The 20,417-nt window shown below is 37.4% G+C and overlaps 1 protein-coding gene across 1 annotated transcript in view; it reads left to right on the top strand.

Moving 5' to 3' along the window:
* The window catches only part of LOC124167632, a 481,758-nt gene that overhangs the window by 30,219 nt on the left and 431,122 nt on the right, over positions 1–20,417 (top strand). Inside the window, exon 3 of the mRNA XM_046545612.1 lies at positions 1,122–1,232. Within this exon, the coding sequence (XP_046401568.1) occupies positions 1,122–1,232 (111 nt within the window). The remainder of the gene's footprint in view (positions 1–1,121; positions 1,233–20,417) is intronic.

Here is a 20,417-nt window from a genome sequence, read left to right as displayed (position 1 = left end):
TTATTGAGACATGATGGCCTGAAGAAAGCAAAAGCAATCGTTGTAAGTTCTTTTCACGTGCAGCTCTCAGTATAAATCGGCGTATCCCATAGATATCGTACAAAGTGCTAATGAAGGGGATTTATTCATGCAGATTACTCCATTGCCTTCGGTTTTAATTGGATTTTTTAATCATCTTGAATTTTTCTTTCGTTTTGAACTCAAACAGCCCAATCAATACTTTGGTACAGAAAATGTCTCAATCGCTCATTTCTATGCATATAATATGCACTCTTTTTCTTATAATAATTTATTTTATACTCGTTTTTCTGTTGGTTTTTTCGAAATATTGCAAAAAAATTCGCTTGTCTTAATTTGAAGGATTTTGTCATTATAAATATGCTCGAATTGTATTTGGTATTTGTAAACGAATTATAAATCTCTGTCTTGTATGAATAGAATTTAAGCCTGCATAATCGATTTTCTAAGCCAAGAATATTTGGGTCTACTTCCCGAAACTGTAATTATGAGGTGCCATTAGAATAACCGTTACATACATAACCGTAACTAATAATAAGCTAACGAGGGTAATATATGCTGCGGTATAGCTTAAAACGTTCTGTCATCTTGTTTTAAGTGACACTTTATGTTCGTTTGTCGTAACAGCCAAAAATAGTTACTATTAACCGTTCACTACTATCTCCTATGCATTAGTTTTCTTTGTGCTCTAGTTTAAACGAATATGGCAGAGAGTCACGGAGGCTAGGTGCTAAGTATAGATTACTTGAGGAATAAAGAACTGATATTTCTCAGAGCTGCTCGGAGAATATCATTTTTAAACCTCACTGTATTTCTTGACCCGTTAGAAATGACAATCCACGAGGCAAATAGATTTGTATAGAAATTCTTTTTACCCTCAAACAATAAAGAACTTTAATAATTGCTAGGTGGAAAAGTGCACGCGCTTCTTCCTTTTTTTAATTTTTCTTGTTTTATTTATTTTTTTTGCAAGCGGATGCCCTAGCAACACCCGCCACATGCCAATTGAGGCGGCTTTCGGAGTCGTATCTAGATGTTAATGTATACTTCATGGTGTTGCTGATGACGATCACGTTACAACTTGCATTCTTTATGTCTTCCAGGTCTTATTACTGTGCGTGCTTCGAGGGATACTTCGGCGAGCAGTGTGAATACAGCAGTCTGTGCGATCCAGCGAAGAATTTGTCGCAGTGCGACAACGGTGGAAAGTGTCGGTAAGTGGAAACTTAAATATTGAGTGCATTTCTTTGGTTCGGGAAAATTCCAAACTCTTTCGGATTGGCCGTTCTTGTGCTCGAGGCTATAAGGTCACAAATTGATCCGCCGTATTGGCCTTGCGCTTGGCTCTTCGTTGTAAGATACCTTAAGAGCAACCATGTAGCCAGAATATTGTTTCGGTGGGGGCTTGGGTGGTATGCCGGTTGCTTACACTGGTAATTTAAGGCCTGTTCACGCGATTAATTAACATGTACGAGTGAATATCTGTTTGCGTGAATAATTTTTTTGGACCGGAACGGAACATGTGCGAATGCATGAACCAAATTAGAACAGGTTCTATTTTCCGTTCATGCATTCGTGCAAGTTGGGTGGCTACAGGATGCATTTTCGTGTTCATTCTCGCGTTCATATCTTTAGACATTAACTCGTTCGGGTTCATGTACCGTGTGAACAGGCCTTATCTCTCAATTGGCGCGCAAAAGAAAGATGTATACATATTTCATTAATTAAGTTATAAATTTCGTTTACATGGCTTTAACCCATTTCCACCCACCGTAGCGTTGTGGATACGCCCTTCCGGGCAGGGCATATGAGCCTCTCGATGAAAAACTGTGCAGCATTTTACTGTGAAGATGTCACGAATGTGATCTTTAAGGGCGAAAAATCCACAGAGAAAAAAATCATTCGCCTTGACCGGGATTCTGTGACCTATGTTGAAATTGAAGCCTCGGTAACTGAACTGACTAAAGCACTTAACTGGTAATCGGGACATTCGGGTACGAATCCCGGTCAAGGCGAATGATTTTTTTATTTGTGGATTTTTCGCACAATTTGTGTGTTCCGGGTGACTACACAAAGTAATCACCGTGGATAGTCCCGATATGCCCATTTAAATTATCCGTAAGGTTTTTTCAACCTAATCCATCTATTAGTTAATTTTTGAAGCCAGTAGAAATAAGCCCACTTGCCGATTACAAATCGGAATTTCAAAATTGAAGCCTACTGGCTGTTAGATACAAATATAATAGAAATGAAATTAGAAGGAAATTGCAAATTTGATTTTAAATGTCATCGTAAAAAACTTATGCTCTCCTTGAAGATTTTACCTTCTTTTATGCTGGAAGGAAATAGGTCACATGAGATTATGACACCATTACCGCCCAATGTGGCCATGTGGCTACGGGTCATTCTGAGAAAACGCTTTGATGAAATCACCGCTAAAATGTTTAAAAGTTTTACTGAAGACGACCACGACTGCGTAATACTTTCAAATAAAATATTTTCAAAATCGCTCTCAGATATTTTTTTGGGTGAGCATTGGTTAAAAATTCATCCATCCTTATATTTTTTACCGGTAATGGCAAAATTCATTGCGAAAGGTCCCACTTTTGTAAATTCCTATTTTTATGAGAGCCTTTCGAGGACAAAATTTATGAAAACGCCTTTTTCCGGTAGCTTCCATTCTCACCGCATTCAGGTACTAATGAAATTTGCGTTCAATTGCCACCATCACTGCAATACCTGCCCTCAGGCTAGATTATCCGTCTGTCCATACTCTTTTCTCTTCCATAAAGATAATGGTGATAATACTCTTTCTTTATTCATTAGTTTCATACTCTTTCCTTGTTAAGTAAAACTGAAAGTTACCAACTTGTAAGGAGATTGAATTGGGGATTTGAAGTCACAGAAGCTATAAAATGTAACTTTATAGAAAAATGGAGTGCTAGAAGATAGTTGCCCCTGGTCCTGTGTTCTCTTCTTTGGATTTCTTTCAGGCAGTCGTCACAGGTGAAAAAATTCCAATGTCAGGAGAGGGCTGATTCTCCCATGCCCCCCATGGCTACTTAAGAATTGTGTTCTTGCATTAATCTGTCTAACTCATCTGTTTCCTGTGCCATTTGTGTTTTTTTATCCAACATTCTGTTTCGACGACATAAGTGGGCTTCTCTTTGCTTTTTGGTAAACTGAACTTTATGCAGCTGTTGAGAAAATGAATTCTTTGCTCAATATATACATTTGAGATTGTATTATTGAAAGTATTTATTGAGTTCCGTGAGGGATTAGGAAAATTAACATAAATGGCGTCCCCGTCACATTCTTACGGTGTTCTGGATGGTTATTTCATTCGATAATTTATGGTTTACAATCTTGAAATTTGACTTACATATTTGAGCGCCTTGCCTGTTACCTCAGTTCCCTTTCATATGTACACGTGCCAATATTTATTTATTATCAACTCCCCCGTAAACAGCACATGACGGCCTTTTACAATGAGGGTTTCCAACATGAACAAAGTACAACACAAACATCCATGCCCTGGATAAGGATCACCTACCCAGGCGAGATTTGAACCCACGACCTACGGTGTAGCAGGCGAGGACTTTACCCCACCGCCACCGAGGCCGGCGAATATGTAATAATATGTAAGTAATAAACATGTTTTTGTGTCATCTAATTAACCGTGGTAGTAAACATTGGAAATACGTGACAGTATCGGCAATATATGTCGAAGGACTGAGTATTTGGCCTAAGGATGTATATATTTTAAATGTAATTTACACGTAATGGATCCTTAAACGCTAAGTTATGTTAGAAAGAGAATGTGCGTGTTACATTATTTCTCCTTTGAGACACAAGCGTGTACACTATGATTCATTTTTTACGTATGATTTGCTTTATTTATTGGGAAAAGGCATTTGATAAGGTTAATTGGAATGTGTTATTGAAAATTTTGAAAGACATTGGCATTGATTGGAAAGATAGGAGATTAATAAAGGAGATGTATTGTAGGCAGGTATTAGTTATAAAAATTGGAGATGATGAAACAGAAGAAATTGGCATAGGAAGAGGAGTGAGACAAGGGTGTTGCCTTTCTCCAGAGCTCTTCAATGTTTATGCAGAAAAAATGATGGAGAAAGCTTTAGAAAAAGCTAGAGGAGTTGTAATAGGAGGAGAAAGAATAAAAACAATTAAATATGCAGATGATCAGGCAGTGCTGGCAGAAAGTGAAGAAGATTTACAACAAGTGATGGATGAGGGGAGGGAATTTGGAATGAACTTAAACATAAATAAAACCAAGGTGATGAGAATCAGCAGAAAAGAAGGTTGTGTTTGTATATCCTTAGAAGGTAATATCATACAGCAAGTACAGACTTTCCAATATTTGGGAAGTCTGGTAAGATGGAATGGAAGTTGTACTGAGGAAATAAGAAGAAGGATATCAATAGGTAAAGGAGCGTATGGAAAGGTAAAAGCATTGTTAACAGCAAAAAGAATTCCAATAGAGATGAGGAAGAGGTTTATGAAATGTTTTGTGTGGAGTGTAGTGTTGTACGGATGTGAATCATGGACTGTTAAAAAGAAGGAGGAGAGATATTTAGAAAGTTTTGAAATGTGGGTATGGAGACGAATGTTGAAAGTGAAGTGGACTGACAGAGTGAAGAATGAGGAAGTTCTAAGAAGAATAGGCGAGGAAAGAAAATTAATACATATGATTCATAAGAGGAAGGCAAGTTGGTTAGGGCATATATTAAGAAGGAATTGTTTGGAACGGAGAATAATAGAAGGGAAGATAGAAGGAAAGAGAGGAAGAGGAAGAAGGAGGATGGGAATGTTGGATGATATAAGAAGAGGAAGAAAATACAAAGACCTAAAGGAGGATGCTCAGGATAGAGAAAGATGGAGAGAAGTCCAGTGGAAACCTGTCTAAGGACAGTAATCACTGATGATGAGGCATATCACCCTTCAACAAAGTGCCGATTGGCGATATTCCTATCATATATTCCACACGAAGTGTCGATTTACGATATGCCTATCGTTTTTCCCACTCACGTTACTCTTTGAAATTTTCGAATTCTGAAAAAATATGAATTTGGTGATCTGACAAAGAGGTTTAACTTCTCTCAAAATTATATTTTGCAATTCATTCTCTGCAAGGGAGTACAAAATTTATGCTTGGTGTTTTGATGAATATGCCCATAAGAAATGACAACTGTAATATTCACTAATCATAATAGTTAAATTTACGCAACGTCAATTCATTCATTTCGTTTAACTTTCATATCTCAGGCGTCAAAATTAATTTCTTTCCTTTCATTTTATATTTACGTTCTGTTTCGAGAATATTCCATGAATATTTGTCGAATCGAAGATTCTCGTGTGTGTTTAGTTCTCAAGAAGAATTTTAATAAACTTTTTGTTTCGAAAATTAAGTTGAATTATCCCAATTGCTTGGAAGCTTTCAATGACCCTTACACAAATTATTTATTCCTGTCAATGAGAAGAGTTAAAAATTAAAAAATTGCGTTCCTTTATCGGATCAAACTTGTCGATCGTATTTATTTTGTGCATTTCGAAACATATTTCGAAAATTAAAAATTGATTTTCGATAAAATAATGTTTCGTGATTTGCATTTAATTTTATCGGATGAAAAACATTGACGCTCTTGCTAAAGAAATTCGCAAATGTTACGGTTATGTTTCGTAACCTCGTGGTATCTAATGCCGCTGGTATTTCCGCGGCGCTCTAGCTGGAGCTGCCGTATACGTACTACATATATATTCCCCTTTCTCTAAATCCTCATTTCTGCGGGGCGTCCTATCAAACGAGTACCACGCGACACACACATAGATGAGATTGCTGCTCTTAACGCTGCGGCCTCGTCATTTTTTTACGCGGGGAATATATATTTTCCCCGGTCCCTCCATTTATGGCACATTAATATTTTAGCGCGTTGCGAATCGCCTGCACCTGCCTTATACACGCACGGCGGTCGTTCTTTTGTTTTAAGTCACTGCGCCCTTAAATATGGAGGCACGCACGGATTTAGGGTATCGCATTCCGGGCGCCTACGCAGCGTCCGCGAAAGAATATGATCGCGTGATTCTTGGCCGACCTTCTCTATCGCATACTGTTTTAACGGCGTTAAAAAATAACTGCATAAGCTATGCTCTTTGCTCAGTATGCAAAAATGCTATTCCTTGCGAGCATGTGGCTTTGATTTTTTACGCAGCTATGGCTGCACAGTTATGTCAATGATACTTTTTTATTCAATTTTGGGAAAGAGGTAAAATTTGGCTGATTCTGTGCCACCCATTTCACCTGATTTACGTTAATACTTATTAATTAATGCGCGTTTGTTAAGTAAGTTCTGTTTTGAAGTATAAAAGGAAGCAGATAACATTTTGTAACAATTTTATATTTACAGGCAAGCCCACACTTTAAACTACCTTTTCGCAGAATTTCTGTTAATATGGAGGCAATTAACGTATCAAACAACAAGATTATGTTTTACCGTCTTCATCGAAAATTGGCACCTGAGTTGGCAGCCACTGCAAATCTGTTGTTTTTACGATTTCATCGTCATCATGGCGCTGAGAAAACGTGGTAGTGACTTAGTGCTACTTTGGGACGGCACGAAGGATTATGAAATTGTTCTCAACCAAGTGATGCTATGAGATCTGTGTTGTGAATGAAGTGAAGTGATGAGAATGCATTTGGACAGGCATCGTCATGCAGAAAAACGAATTCCTCACTCACAATCCCTCGTATTTCGGTATAAATTGCACGGCGCCATTCGTTCAAGGTCTCATAATATCTGACAGCATTTATTGTGTCACCACAAGGAAAAATTATTACAATAGATGTACCAGTTTTTTATATTTCTAAACGCTACTTACTTTTAAAAACGCCCTTTGTACTACCAATACGTAATTAGAATTGCAGTGAATTTGTCTTGAGTACCTTTCCCTTTTATATAACTGATCTATTTTTTATGGTATGGTGTTCATTTACTGTTTGAAAATTTAATTAGCTGTCGTACATTGCTTTGCTTGGAAGTTGATTCTGAGCGCATAATTCATTCGTGTAAAAAACACAGCTACTCATGAAAGAGGAGATTAAGTATATTTTTATATTCAGTGGTAGGGTTTCTTAGTCTATTAACGCGGTAATATCCTTCCATATAAGTATATATAGCCTCTTTATTAAAATTCCCTAGAAATTAGGTCAGTAGAAGGTACTGCCAAAATTCCTCTGAAACGTTCAATGATGGATTGAATTGGAATAATTTACATGTATACACGCGATTTATTGTCCTCTACTGGTTCCGATACGGTAGCATTATTTTAACCGTTAATAACCCATTTTTGTTTCTAAGCAACTTCAAAAATGTATAAATTTTCATTCCTATTTGGGGAATATCAAAAGCTACAAATTAATTTATAGTGTAAATTTTAATGACGAGATATTTAGCTACGATGATAAACATGATTTGATGGAAAATTTTCAGGTTTTCAAAATGAGAAATCTTAATTTTTGATTTCTCCCTGAAGTAGTTCTGGGTTAGAAAGGGTTTAAAGATGCCAAATATGAGTACCTAATATAAGCGTTTTTTAAAAGCACTTGAAAATGACGCTATTGCTTCGAGGATCTTGTTGTGGTTTGTGTGTTGGCTTGAGCGTGTCGTTGACTTCAGGATAATTGTGACGCCGAGTTTTTTCTCGACAATGCCTTCCCTACTCCTCTACTACTAATGGCGCAAATTACCTTATCTGTCGGTCACCTCCAAATGCCATACACTAACGTTGGAGGAGAATATAATCATGTGGAAAAAGTACTTAGATTTTCTTAAACTCATTACAGTTTCTCAAGAAAGTCCCTGGATAAATTAAGCCATGTTTCTGATCAGCGAACGATACTTTCCACGATGAAACATAAACCAGTTTTTATCAATGAATACAAAGTGAGGTTAGAAAAAATAATAAAAATTAAGATAACTCGTAATTTTTACGACTTCATGTTTGAAATCCTTGCTTTTAATGCAGCCAATCAATGATTATAACCATTTAGAATAATTTTCGTGCCAAATTGTATTGATATTTAACAAGTTGCTGACTATTTATTGTAATTGGATATTTATGCTGCTATGGAAATCTAGTGTTTTCACTTTAAGTTACTTTGAGTATAAGAGTGGCAATAAACTTAATTACCTTCCAATGGGACTCTTTAAGAAGAATATAACCCTCGAATTTAATTTTTGGTGCGTTGGCAACGACTGCCTCTCTTGTAACAGTTTATTTTCGGGCGTGTGGATCGATTTTCCTTTTTCTTTACAATAGGGCACGTTCTCAAAGTTCCGATAGTTACCTCCCGCAACGCGCGTCTAATTTGCCGAAGGGTAAATCAATTTCGGCTTTGCTGCACCAAATTGCGCAGCTTTGTGTGAGGCTGAGGGGGTCTTAATCAAATACGAGAAGGAAGACCGTTACATTTGTTTCGCCGTTGGTTTCAAAAGGGTTGTTGTACAGTCGGAATGCGAGATATTTCATTCCCCCAGCCGTTAGGAGTGTCTTTTTTTAATATTGCTCTTCCGTTGGACGCAATGGCAAGTCGTAGCGGTTTTTAAGCCTTTTTCGCGATTCCGTCGTGATGGAAACATGAAAACGCTTCACTTTAAACGAGAGGAAGACCAATATTTTTCATGGAAATTACGGTCGCGCCAAGCGAGCCGAAGAAGTAACGTCCTCGTCGTAATTGCAATCTTGTGTTTCATGACTGATAACTTGAGCTCGCTCGCGAGTTCATTGGCCATTAGTCGCGGTGAAAATTCCCGTTGAATCGCAAACCGTTGCGCGTTTGTCCGAGCAATTGATTTTCGTCAGCTCATCATTTATAATAGTGGAATTTATTCGCGTGTCGCTGTCTTTTGAGCGTTCCGCGTGGGTACGTGTTCTATCAAATGGATACATGTTGTTTCTGCGAACGACCATGTCGAGGTGTCACGGCACCAAACCCATTTATTAGTCGAGAGCTTTCATTAGATTTTTGGCGGCAATCTTTTCCGTTCATGGAGTCACCTAACGCAATGATGGAACGCTAAAACTAATTATATCCGTTAAATTTATTTCCGGCTTTTATTAAGGTGCTTATTTGTATGAAAATAGTTCCTAAATAGTTGTTATGTGAGAATTTTTCTGTGTAGTTAAATTAATCTATATGAAGCTCATATGAATATTACTCCTTTTTTTACCTCGAGGATGTAATTCAGTATTCAGAAGTCCACTGGCTGAACTTTGAATACGGAACGATGTTCCCAATTGCCAATTACATGTCAGGCTTCCTATTCAACGTAATTTTTTTACTACTAATTTATAAAATTTTGTAAAATCCCTTTCCTAGTAAATAAATTTTCAAAGATTTATTTTTACAAATGATCATTCTATTGACAATTGGAAAATGCCTGCTATCCCTGGCTCAAAAAAACGATAATTTTTGGTGAGACTCTAATGCCATTTATTAGTCGAGAGCTTTTTTTTTATAGATATCTTCTCCGTTCATGAAGTTACCCTACGTGGTAATGGAAAGCTAACAGCTATATTTCTCCTTACATTTGTTTTATTTTTTTGAAGCCGGTTTTTTGTGCGAGAATAGTTCCGTAATAGTTTTTCTGTGGAAAGTTTCTGTTAAGAACAAAATATAATTCATCTCTGTGAAGCTCATACGAATATAATTTCTTTTTCTATTCTGATGATGAAATTTGAAATGAAGAAAGCCTGCTGGCTAAGCTAAGCCTGGATGCGAGCGCGATTTTACCTATTGCAAATTTTATGTTACGCTTCGTATTCGACGTATTTTTTGTTACTTATTGTCAAAATTATTAAGTATGCATTTCCAAGTAATCGTACAATTGATCAAATTATTGAATAACGCTTGAAAATTGGCTATTATCTTCAGATCAGTACATATCAGTGTTTTTTTCTATGGCTGTAACAAAATTAAAAACAACCTCAAAAATCAAAATTGGCCATTTTTTAATAATTCACGTAGGTTTATAACATTTATATATATTTTTTTCGAAATTTTCCCTCTGGTTACCCCGCATCTTCAGCATGTAATTCAATGGAGTGGTCCATCTACTTGTGATGAGAGTTTTTTAGGGGCTAGATCAATGGAAGGGAGGATTTTCAACGAGATTTATGTGCATCAAATGACCATTTTCTCTGTGCCGTTTGATCATTTCCATCAGCCATGATTACCTTAATCAATGTCTTTTGAACTACCGTTTGATGATGACCTTATGGGTCGACAGAGCACATAAATCACGATCATATTCACGGGTTCAACATTGTCTGGTGGTGACCATTTTATAGCTTGCAGACGACGGATGTATACATCCCGTTGGCTATGAAATAATATTTTGCATAATAACCTCGCCTCCATGATTCTATGTTCACGTTTGATTCAATCACGACCTGCCATTATTTCATCAGATTCCGCCGTGCATAGCAATTTTAGATAACTCTATTTTGTCGCCGACAATAATATTTTAGTGCTTATTATTTAGCGTGAAAGCATTATTTAGCATTAAGTCAACTATCTTAGGAGAGATGTCGTGGAACATAACTAATGATAATGATAAACGAAGATATCGTACTGTACACAATTTATTAATCGAGTATTACACGTGTTTCGATTGTTATTTAATCACCCTCAGGTACGAATAGAATCTCTCTTGCTAATAGAAAAATTCTATTAGTACCCGAGGATGATTGTATAACAATCAAAACACGTGTAGTACTCGGTTCATAAATTGCGTACCGTACGACATCTTCGTTTATCATCATTTAACATTGTTTTCAAGGCCTAATTGGGTATTAAACCAGATTACACTGATTAAACCAGATCTGCAATATAAATTTTTAACTTGAAATTTAGTTTATTAATTAGAGCACAATGATACAACACTTCAAAAGTCTGAATCGCAAAAAATATAACACTGCCTTCAGAAGCAAGCAACTTTGCTAAATTTCAAGCGTATCCGTCATTGGAGAGTGGTTAAAAATCAATTACTAGATTCCACCGTAGAAACAGACAGACGAAGCAATTAATGAAAAAGTGATTAAAAAGGGACTCGAACCTTTACGCAGGATTCTCCCTATGAAATTCTTTGGAACGCATCCTTGGAGAAATTATTGGAAAGTTAAGGAAACTTGCATGCATGGGAAATCACGGAACCCAATGAGAGTATATGGGGTTGTGGAAGTTTTTGAGCAAAAAATTGAACTCTCTTGACGATTGATGAGACAGTCTTTCATAAAAATTTCCAATGGTGGTTTGTGTAGCTCATCGGAGAGAAAATATGTTCAGGATATCCTAATCTTGATTCCTTGGAGTTTTAGATTTAGACAAGCGATTTCACTCTCTAGTTTCAATTGAAGCCTCTCTTCCAGAAAACCCTTATGTTGCGTTTTGGATTGACTTTTAAGTATATCTAGAGGCGATATTCGTTGATTTAAAAATATATATGGAAAGGTAGAAAAGTGTTCAGTCTCGCAATCGGGGAGAAGCGGTGAGTCTGATGATGTTCCTTTTTCTGACGGCAGTGTTATATTTTTTGTGGTTCTCATCTATATATGCTACTCTATTGTGCGGGCGTAATGGCTGCCGGGCTTATGTCTAGGCGTGCTCATGATAAATATTTAGTAATTATAAGAACTGTTATGATAATATATTTCCTTTTCGTGAAGCCCCTAGTTTATTTTAGAGACATAATTATTTAAGTATTTTACCGAATTAGGTTAGTTTGCGTGAAGTATTTGAGAAGTATTCTGGGAGTCTCCCCTTCATTTTAGGACTTCCCTCTTCAATTCACAAAAAGGTCTACTCCCTTTCTTTCTATCCATATATCCTAGTCTCTTCCTCCCTCTCCCTCGTTTACTCACCATTCTATCCTCTAACACTGGTTTCAACATCCCCTCCGCCCTAATTACTCGTTCCAACCATACTTTTCGTTTGCTCCGCAATATTAGATACTACATGCATTAATTTCTGCTTGTCTTCCGGAGTGATATACTTTCGGAATTTTTACCGGAAAAAGGATTAGTTAAGGGTATCTGGGTTTCGCTAAATATTATATCAATATAAAAAGTAGTTATATCGATTGATTTTTATGGTAATTTTCCTGTTGTATTGTGTCCAATCCATCGTCAAGGTCGTCCCTTCGCAATAGTATTCTCTCAACAATATTTTTGTCGTAAATAGGCTCTCGCTACACATTGAATTCATCAATGTATAAGTAATCATATTTATCAATTTTTATGTTAATCTCACACCAATATTTTTAGTCGTAAAAAGTTTAGTTTCGGGCCTCCGTGTCTCGCTACATATTATATCAATTTAGAAAGTAATTATATTGGCTGTTTTTTATGGTAATTTTCGTGTTTTATTTTGCCCAATCCATCGTCAAGGTTCAAGAATATGCTCTCTTCATATCCGTCCGTAATATTCGTCCCACTCCTTTGGCTGGTAAACCCGATCGACGCTGCGAAATGCGGACTCAACTGGCAGACCTCGCCCGCGGGAGCTCGTAACCTCGGCACTTCTCTTAATGAAAGTAACCGGCAAATGCCATTTTTTGTGGATCACTTTGCGTTCGGAATAAGCCAGCTTAAAAATTCGGCGGAAATAACGCAATTCTTCGTCCCTTGAAATATTCACGGTCCAGAAACGCCTCTCCGAAATAGGATTGGAGCTCTATCAAATTACTCTCATGGCGCCATCGAACGGAATCGGCACTTCCAACTTCTGTAGCTGGAAATTCTGTGGGATTTTTTTTTTGTGGGGAGGCCACCGATATTCGATCGGATCTCTCAATGAAATCGAAAGTGAAACTACTTGAGTTAGCCTGGTTATATCTCTGGTAATACGCTTAAGGATTTTTTTGCGTGGGGTGATGAAATGAGGGAATTAGAAATTTGAACGTGAATCCGTGATGTTATTCACTAATATATGCGCGGCAGTAGTAGCAAATGAGGTTCACAATTGAGGGAAAACATTTAACTGATTACTTTCGATGGGTTCCGATTATAAATAACTTTAGGTGAATTATTGATCTTGCTTATTGGCCCAAAATGTAGGGGAGGGTGACGTAAGATTACAAACTTAAGCTTTAAAATTTTCCCTTAGTTTATAATGAGGTTTAAATATCAAAAATTAGAAAGGACAGCAATTTCAACCTTTAAGTTCAAGGAAAAATTTTAATACCACGTATTCCTCGCATGGATAGTGAAAAATATTTCACGGATATAGGGTTGTAATTTTTGTATTCTTACCCCACTTGAGGGTAAGTTGACTAAGAGATATGGATAAGATGACAATCAGATAAAAGTAGTACGTTAAGATTGAAAAAAATATTGAAAAATGCAATTAAATCATTTAAATTGCTAATCTACATAAAATTTCGCAAGCCGCCTCAAAAGCGTGAGGCAGGGGGTGTTAGGACACCAGCCATTTATACAAAAAAAGGAAGTTTTCGAATGCAACTACGACTAGCATTTACTGAAGTCCTTTATGATTCGGGGGAAAAACGAATTCCCGTATCTATTCGTTCGGCAAAACATCTCTCTCGTAATGTATCGCTTCTGTCGGGCCTGGAAATATAGTGTGGCTCTAGTGTTATGTCCTCCGTGTCGCTCTTAAAGATATCCATTCTCAATTATCCGAGCAATGTAAGCCTAGCGCGCAGTCTCCTAGTCTCCAGCGGCTACCAGCCTAATTCGCTTTACGTCTGGGTAACGCTGTCTGAACGCCCGTAGCAGTTTTTAACGAACCACGCAGACTTTCTCTGTAATATGCAATATGAGATTTAAAAAAGTCAAATTTGAAATACAAAAATGAAGAAAATATTGATCTGAATGAAGCTAAACATTGAAAAATTTGGCACTGTAAAAATTTAGAAGGACGTCAGTAATTACTTGATTCATGTCTGAAATCGAAAAATCATAGTATAGTGAGTGCCCCACTCATGATCAGCTGATTGGTCCTGCAACCCCAATTTTCCTTCATCCCGCCCCGGCGACCCTCCTGGCAATGGCCGAGGAAGGAATTTCTCGTAAGCTACAGTAGCAGAATGTCTGATTGTTCTCAAAACATCAAACGCCCCAACAGCTCTAATGTATTCATGTGAATATTAATTTCATAGGAATTTACGAAATGTGATGGTACCAATGAATGATGAAGATAGAATAGATCGACCGAGTATGATTTGAGAATATGCTAAGAAGAATGGGAGAGAAGAGAAGTCTTCTAAAAACCTCTAGGATTAGCCGGAACAACTTAGTTGGCCACATAATGAGACATGATAACCTGATGGAAACAATCGTTTATTTGTGGGTTGAAGGTAAGAAGGGCAAGGGAAGTGCCAGTGGCGAATTTTATGAACGCATTAACCATTTATTACCCAATGTTGCTTCTAAGCAACATCAAAAATGTTTAAACTTTCACCTCTATTTAGGAGGTTCAACAAAAAACAGTGTATTTATTTTTTAGTGTAAACTTTAATGACGAAATTTTTAGCTGGCAGGATAGTTATCAATGAGTGTAAAATTTTCCAGTGTTCAAAATGAAAAATCTTGAAATTTGATTTCTCCCTGAAACAGCTCTGGGTTAGAAAGGGTTAACAAAATGGTTGGCGACAACTCATCTAAAAGTCCATCGGGGAAAAATCTAGTTGTCGACTCTTGTTACATCAATATGAGTGGTCATCAATCCTAAGATTGGTTTGACGCAGCTCTCCACTCAGTTCTCCTATCAGCCAATCATTTTACATCTACGTATTTCTTCTCATTCACATCCTTCTTTACCTGTTCCATATATTTTGTTCGAGGTCTTCCTTTTCCGTTCCCGCCACCCACTTGTCCCGCGACGATTGGTTCATCTGGCCATCATGTCTTAAGATATGTACTTTACGGTTGTTCCGTCTTCTTATCATGATTTTTTTAAGGCTTCTCTTATCCCCCAAGTTGAAGGTTAGCTACGATAAAATCTTACCCATTTAAGATGCACAAAGGGTAAGAAAAAAATACTTGGCTGATCCACAAAATAAAATGTATATTTGCGACCGGTTTCGATACGGCGCGGCGTATCATCGAAGGGATACAGGATGATACGCTATATCGAAACCGGTCGCAAATATATATTTTATATTGTGGAGCAGCAAAGTATTTTTTCTTACCCTTTATGCATCATGAAGGAGTTCCACCATGTTACGCCACCCACGATCGCACTTACTCATTCAAGTTTCAAATAAAAAAAAGGTCTATATTTCACGGATCGGTGACATAACGAGAGAACTGGTTCATTCACTCGTTCTGGCAATGAGGTATGAATCGACGATGTCGTCGACGACGATCCGAACCCCATTACAACACGATGAAGGGCAGATTGGAGGCTCATCTACTGTAATATTCGTGAATATTCCACTAGTTTCGATGCCGTAGGCGGTGGCGGCCGCTCGGATACGTGTGTAGTTCTCCTTTAAGAAGAATCCGCCCGTTGCACAGCGATGCGAGCCCCGCGCTCGGAGCTCCCGGCTGTCGCACTGCGCCCTCATGACTTCTCTCTCCGTCGCGTCGGGCGAATGATTTATCCATTTATTGTTATTAAAAGTATTCTACCGATTAAGTTAGTTCTTAAGGAGTGTTAAGGAAGTATTCCGGCAGTCTCTCCGATCTTCATTGACTTCCCTCTTCAATTCATCTTAAAGCCTAATCCTTTTCATTATATCTAAAAATCCTCTTCTCTTCCTTCCTCTTTCCCATTTGCCAACATTATAGCCTCTAACTTTCTACATTCCCTCCGACCTCCTTCCGTCTTATTATCAAGGTTTTTAATGCGCTACTCTTTTCTCCTGCTCTTTGTTGAACGTTTTATTACTAACTCGGACGACCCATTTGATCCTCATCATTAATATTTAGCATTATACTTCGAAGGCCTCTCTCATTTCTCTGCTACTGCCATTGCCATGCCTCATTTAGAAAAGTGTACTCCAAATGTAAGTTCAGGTAGTTTCCTTATTTATATGTAAACATGTCACACTGTAAGTAGAATTATATTTTGGTGGAATACCCTCTTTGCCTGGGCTTTTCTGCTAATAATTTCTTTCTTGCTTTTGCCTTCGCTAAATCCTGGCCTCCTTTTGTTGAGCCCTGATTGGCTAGCACTCTCTTAAAATCGTTGCGTGTCAGATAGCCATTATGCTTACTAAAAGTACCCATATTCAAATATTTTCTAGGTGATGTTTGTGGGATAGTGGTAAATCTTCGCCGCTTCAAAATCAATCATGTCCTGCCTCTCTACATTCACGTTCTGCGGTGATAAAAGGATGGCCTTTTGTAACTCTCTTCCCACAAAACCAACATTAGCGGTTGGATTCCACGAAATTTGCGCGGGTATTTACAAATAATGGCGGTTTTTTAAATATTTTCTCACAAAGGCTATAGCCATATCACCTCAAATATCAAACCTCTATGTTTGTAATATATGGATTTTGTTTTTTTTAAATAATCAAAACCGAGATTCATATCTATAGTTGGAAAAATATCAAATTCTTTACCAGGCGAAGCGGATCACATCTGTAGATAAGATCAGTACTTACTACGGAATCAATCTTGACGATGTTTAAATGTATATCTCATATTTTAGCAGAAATATCTTACTTAGAAACTGTGGCCTGAGTACACTTAAAAATATAGGTACTATAGTTAGTTGCCTTATCTAATTCATAAAATCTGCTCTTGTATCAGGCTCTTAAAAAGGATATTGTTAATAAAATATACAACAACAAGGACTTTAATTGTTTATCATTTAGACATAAGTAATATTACTATGGTCCAGAGAAATTACCTCATTCGCTGATGTGTATTAAAAGCCTACCTTATGCATTTTTAATAAGGGAGCCGGGCCAACGGACGGAGCCTTTTTATTACTCATTAAAAAATATTAGGTAGTGGATGAATGGGAAATATAAGGCCTTCGTTTACAGTCATTCGTTTGTTAATTATTGAAAATAATTTTTATTTTATTTTATCGTCGGTGAGGAAAAAGCCTATCTTTAATTCTGGCCGTGGGAATAAAAGCTGCAAAAATTATCTCTGTGTCGACAAACCCATCGCTAGGGATTTTTAGCGAATCGCGAATTTCTATTACCAGCTCTCACTCCCAATAAAATAAAATATTATGCTTTGATATAATGCTATGCGTACAACAGATAGGTTCAAAGCGATCATATAAGTTTTAAATAAGGGAATGTGCCATGGAAAATTCTTCAAAAATATGCAATGGGTGTTCTGAATTTAAGAATCATGTGCAGAATGGTTTATCAAATATTGTGAATGGTCATTTTAACCCTTCCGTGTCTGTGTCTAGAAAACTTACGCGAACGACTGTGTGGGATATCAAAGGTACCCAATTTATAATTCGCAAATTATGTTTTGTATTTTATACTTTCCTGTAATTCAACCTCATGGATCTTTTTTATAGTATAATATCTTCTTTTGTATAATTTATAAATACATTGTAGGCTAAATTTAGGTTTTTACATTAAATTTGTGTGAAATGACAGGAATATTTTATATTATAATCATATATATTATTCATATTATAACCGTATATTGACTAACAGGCTATGTAAAAACGAGTACAGAAGGTACCATCATGTAGGATACTGGCGTTATTGAAGTTATTATATAATAAAATTTATTGCATTCAACTTTTATGGCTGCACTCATTTAACAAACAAGTTTTTTTTCTTCCTGCCAACAGCTGTGCGGGGTAACTCATTTACCTCACCAATAAAAATTGAAGTTTTCAAAAACAATATAAATGTAGAAAAATCATTCGTCGTCTAAATAACGACAAAGTGGTTGAACTAAAATGCAAAAATTATCTAAGGGACAAAACTTAAAAAAAATATTTTACAACATCAACGCAATATGGGGTAGCTGAGTTACCCTTACAGTCAAGGAAGGGTTATTGAATAACTTAAACGGCCCTATCTTTTCTATCTTTAACACAACTATCATTTCCTTTAAACACAACTATGATTTCCTTCTTTATTATACATATTTTTCGATTGGAGATAAGGCGATTTGATGATTTATATATGTTACGAGTACGTAAAAATAGTCTTTGCAAGTGATACATTGGGGGTTTTGTAATTGTTTCGTAATTCTATATGAATGAGTGTACCTCTCTATCTGTGGCGTAGCCAGGAATTTCGTTCGAGAGGGTCCAAAACCAGGGGGGGAAATTTTTTAAAAACAGGGTACTTTAGTAGAGGGTTTTAAACTAATTTTAACACTTTTCATAATCGAAAAACTTCATTTGATAAAGAAATATTTTGCAAATTCATGATTTTTCAATATTTTATTTTCTTTTATGAAGGAAAATAATTGTGTTCTTATATTTCGGGGAAGGGAGGTCCTGACCTCCCCACTGGCTACGCCACTGATCTATAATGAATTTCCAAATGGAGGATATGAAGAGTTTTCTCAGAAAGCTTAGGAATCTGACAGGACGTTTTTAAATTTTGAACGAGAAATTGGGCGTCTCAAACCCCTCTAAATTGCAGAGTGTGGTCGTGCACTCTCGATGCCTTCGTCGCTGACACATCAATCATCGATTCACGCCCATGCGCTCGACCCGTACGAGCTACTGGGGCGACCTCTCTTCGTCGACGGAGTTTTAGCGGAACGACAATATTTCCGCCTCCTTCCGCCGTATTGCGTATCCTTGATCCATATTTCATCATTCACTTCCTTCCTTCAAGGATGATTCCACCCCATATATATATCCACGCCACACAGTCTGTTTACCATGTTTCAGGAGGAAACTTGATTTTTTTCTTGCCACATCGACGCCACTATCCGTTGGAGTGAGCTGTTTTGTTCCGTCCGTGTCGACGTGTTGAGATCGGTCGCCCGCTCCTCCGTTAAACGTGAAGTGGCTCGTTTTCTGCCTGGCATCCCGTGGTGGAGAATCGGTAATGGCTGTATTGAATACCCGTAGCATGAAGACTGCATAGAGGATACCCCACTCCATTCCGTTGATGCCCGTTTCATGTTGTCACTGCGATCGTTTTTGAAGCCCTTTAAAAAATTTCCGGAGCGCGGCGTTGAGTACAGAGGGATCCATTTATTCTCAAGATTTGTAATCATGAGGAGCAGCGCTGAGAAGTGACGAGTTTGATACATCTATCATAATCATATGTCTATAATCCTAAGATTGAATTAATTCAGAGGATTCATACGTGTTGAAGTGGGATTTTTCTACACTGAACAAAATACGTGTAATATTCCACGATTTTGAAATGTATTGCTATAATGAATTTAACGGTAATAGATTTTATAATCGTAGAAAATGGCAAAAAAGTGTTTATTTCAATCCGAAGATGGGTTTGATGCAGCTGGTGACTCCTTGGTAGTGGTTTCCCCTTGCCTTCCACATCGCAGTACTACAGCCGTTGAAGTAAATATAACCATGTATGTAGTGTAATGAGTATCGCTGTACTGACCGCTGTGGTCTCTATCTTCACTCATATGAAGAAGAGGTTCTGCTCTCTCCCGTGCTATGATGATGTGAGGCATAATTGTTGGCGGCCTCCCGTCACCAAGTTACGGCATCTCTCCAGGCTTAATGTACCATTTAGATGGCCTATCTTACCCAGGGATAGACCCATACCACCTCGGAATGCCGTCACGACTGCTTTTTCGACAAATGAGCTCGCTCATATCGAAGGTAATTTCTATAACTAGGGGCTGACCCTCCATCCGCAACCCGGTGGCTTAAAGCTCAGCCGCGAGCTTGATACATCATGTTATTAGAAATATAAGTTTCTGTCCACAGTACTATGAAATAAACATTTAAATTCGGACCGCTGCGCTGGTCCTGTCAGCGACTTGATTTGCGATTTCAGTAAACGTACTGAAATTTGCGGTGGAAGACAATAGATGTGGAAGTTGAGGATGAGGAAAATTCGGTTTGAGTTCTTTCCATCTCTTTCATCCGCTTAGTATTTATACCTTGAGGCAATTTGAACGGGCTGCCTGGAAAGTGCAAATATTAACATAAAATACATAGTCACTAACCTCTTAATTTATTTCTTAAAGTTGGAAAATTTTAGCTTATTATATAGTATTTTGTTTAATTATTGCGTAGAGTAAATTATTAATAAATCATTTTTAAAATACAAGTTGTTACTTACAAGAGTCCCGTTCAAGTAGAAATCGCTTGTTCTTATTGCGGTGATATCTCCTTGCTTTCCAAATCGCTGTACTGTCAACGTTAAAATGAATATTGCTACGGCCGTTGTGAAATGTCTGTGGCTGCACCGACCAATTTGGTC

Source organism: Ischnura elegans, chromosome 11, assembly GCF_921293095.1.
Source record: "Ischnura elegans chromosome 11, ioIscEleg1.1, whole genome shotgun sequence".
In the NCBI taxonomy this organism is placed as follows: Eukaryota; Metazoa; Arthropoda; class Insecta; order Odonata; family Coenagrionidae; genus Ischnura; species Ischnura elegans.
This window is presented reverse-complemented; position numbering and strand designations above follow the sequence as displayed.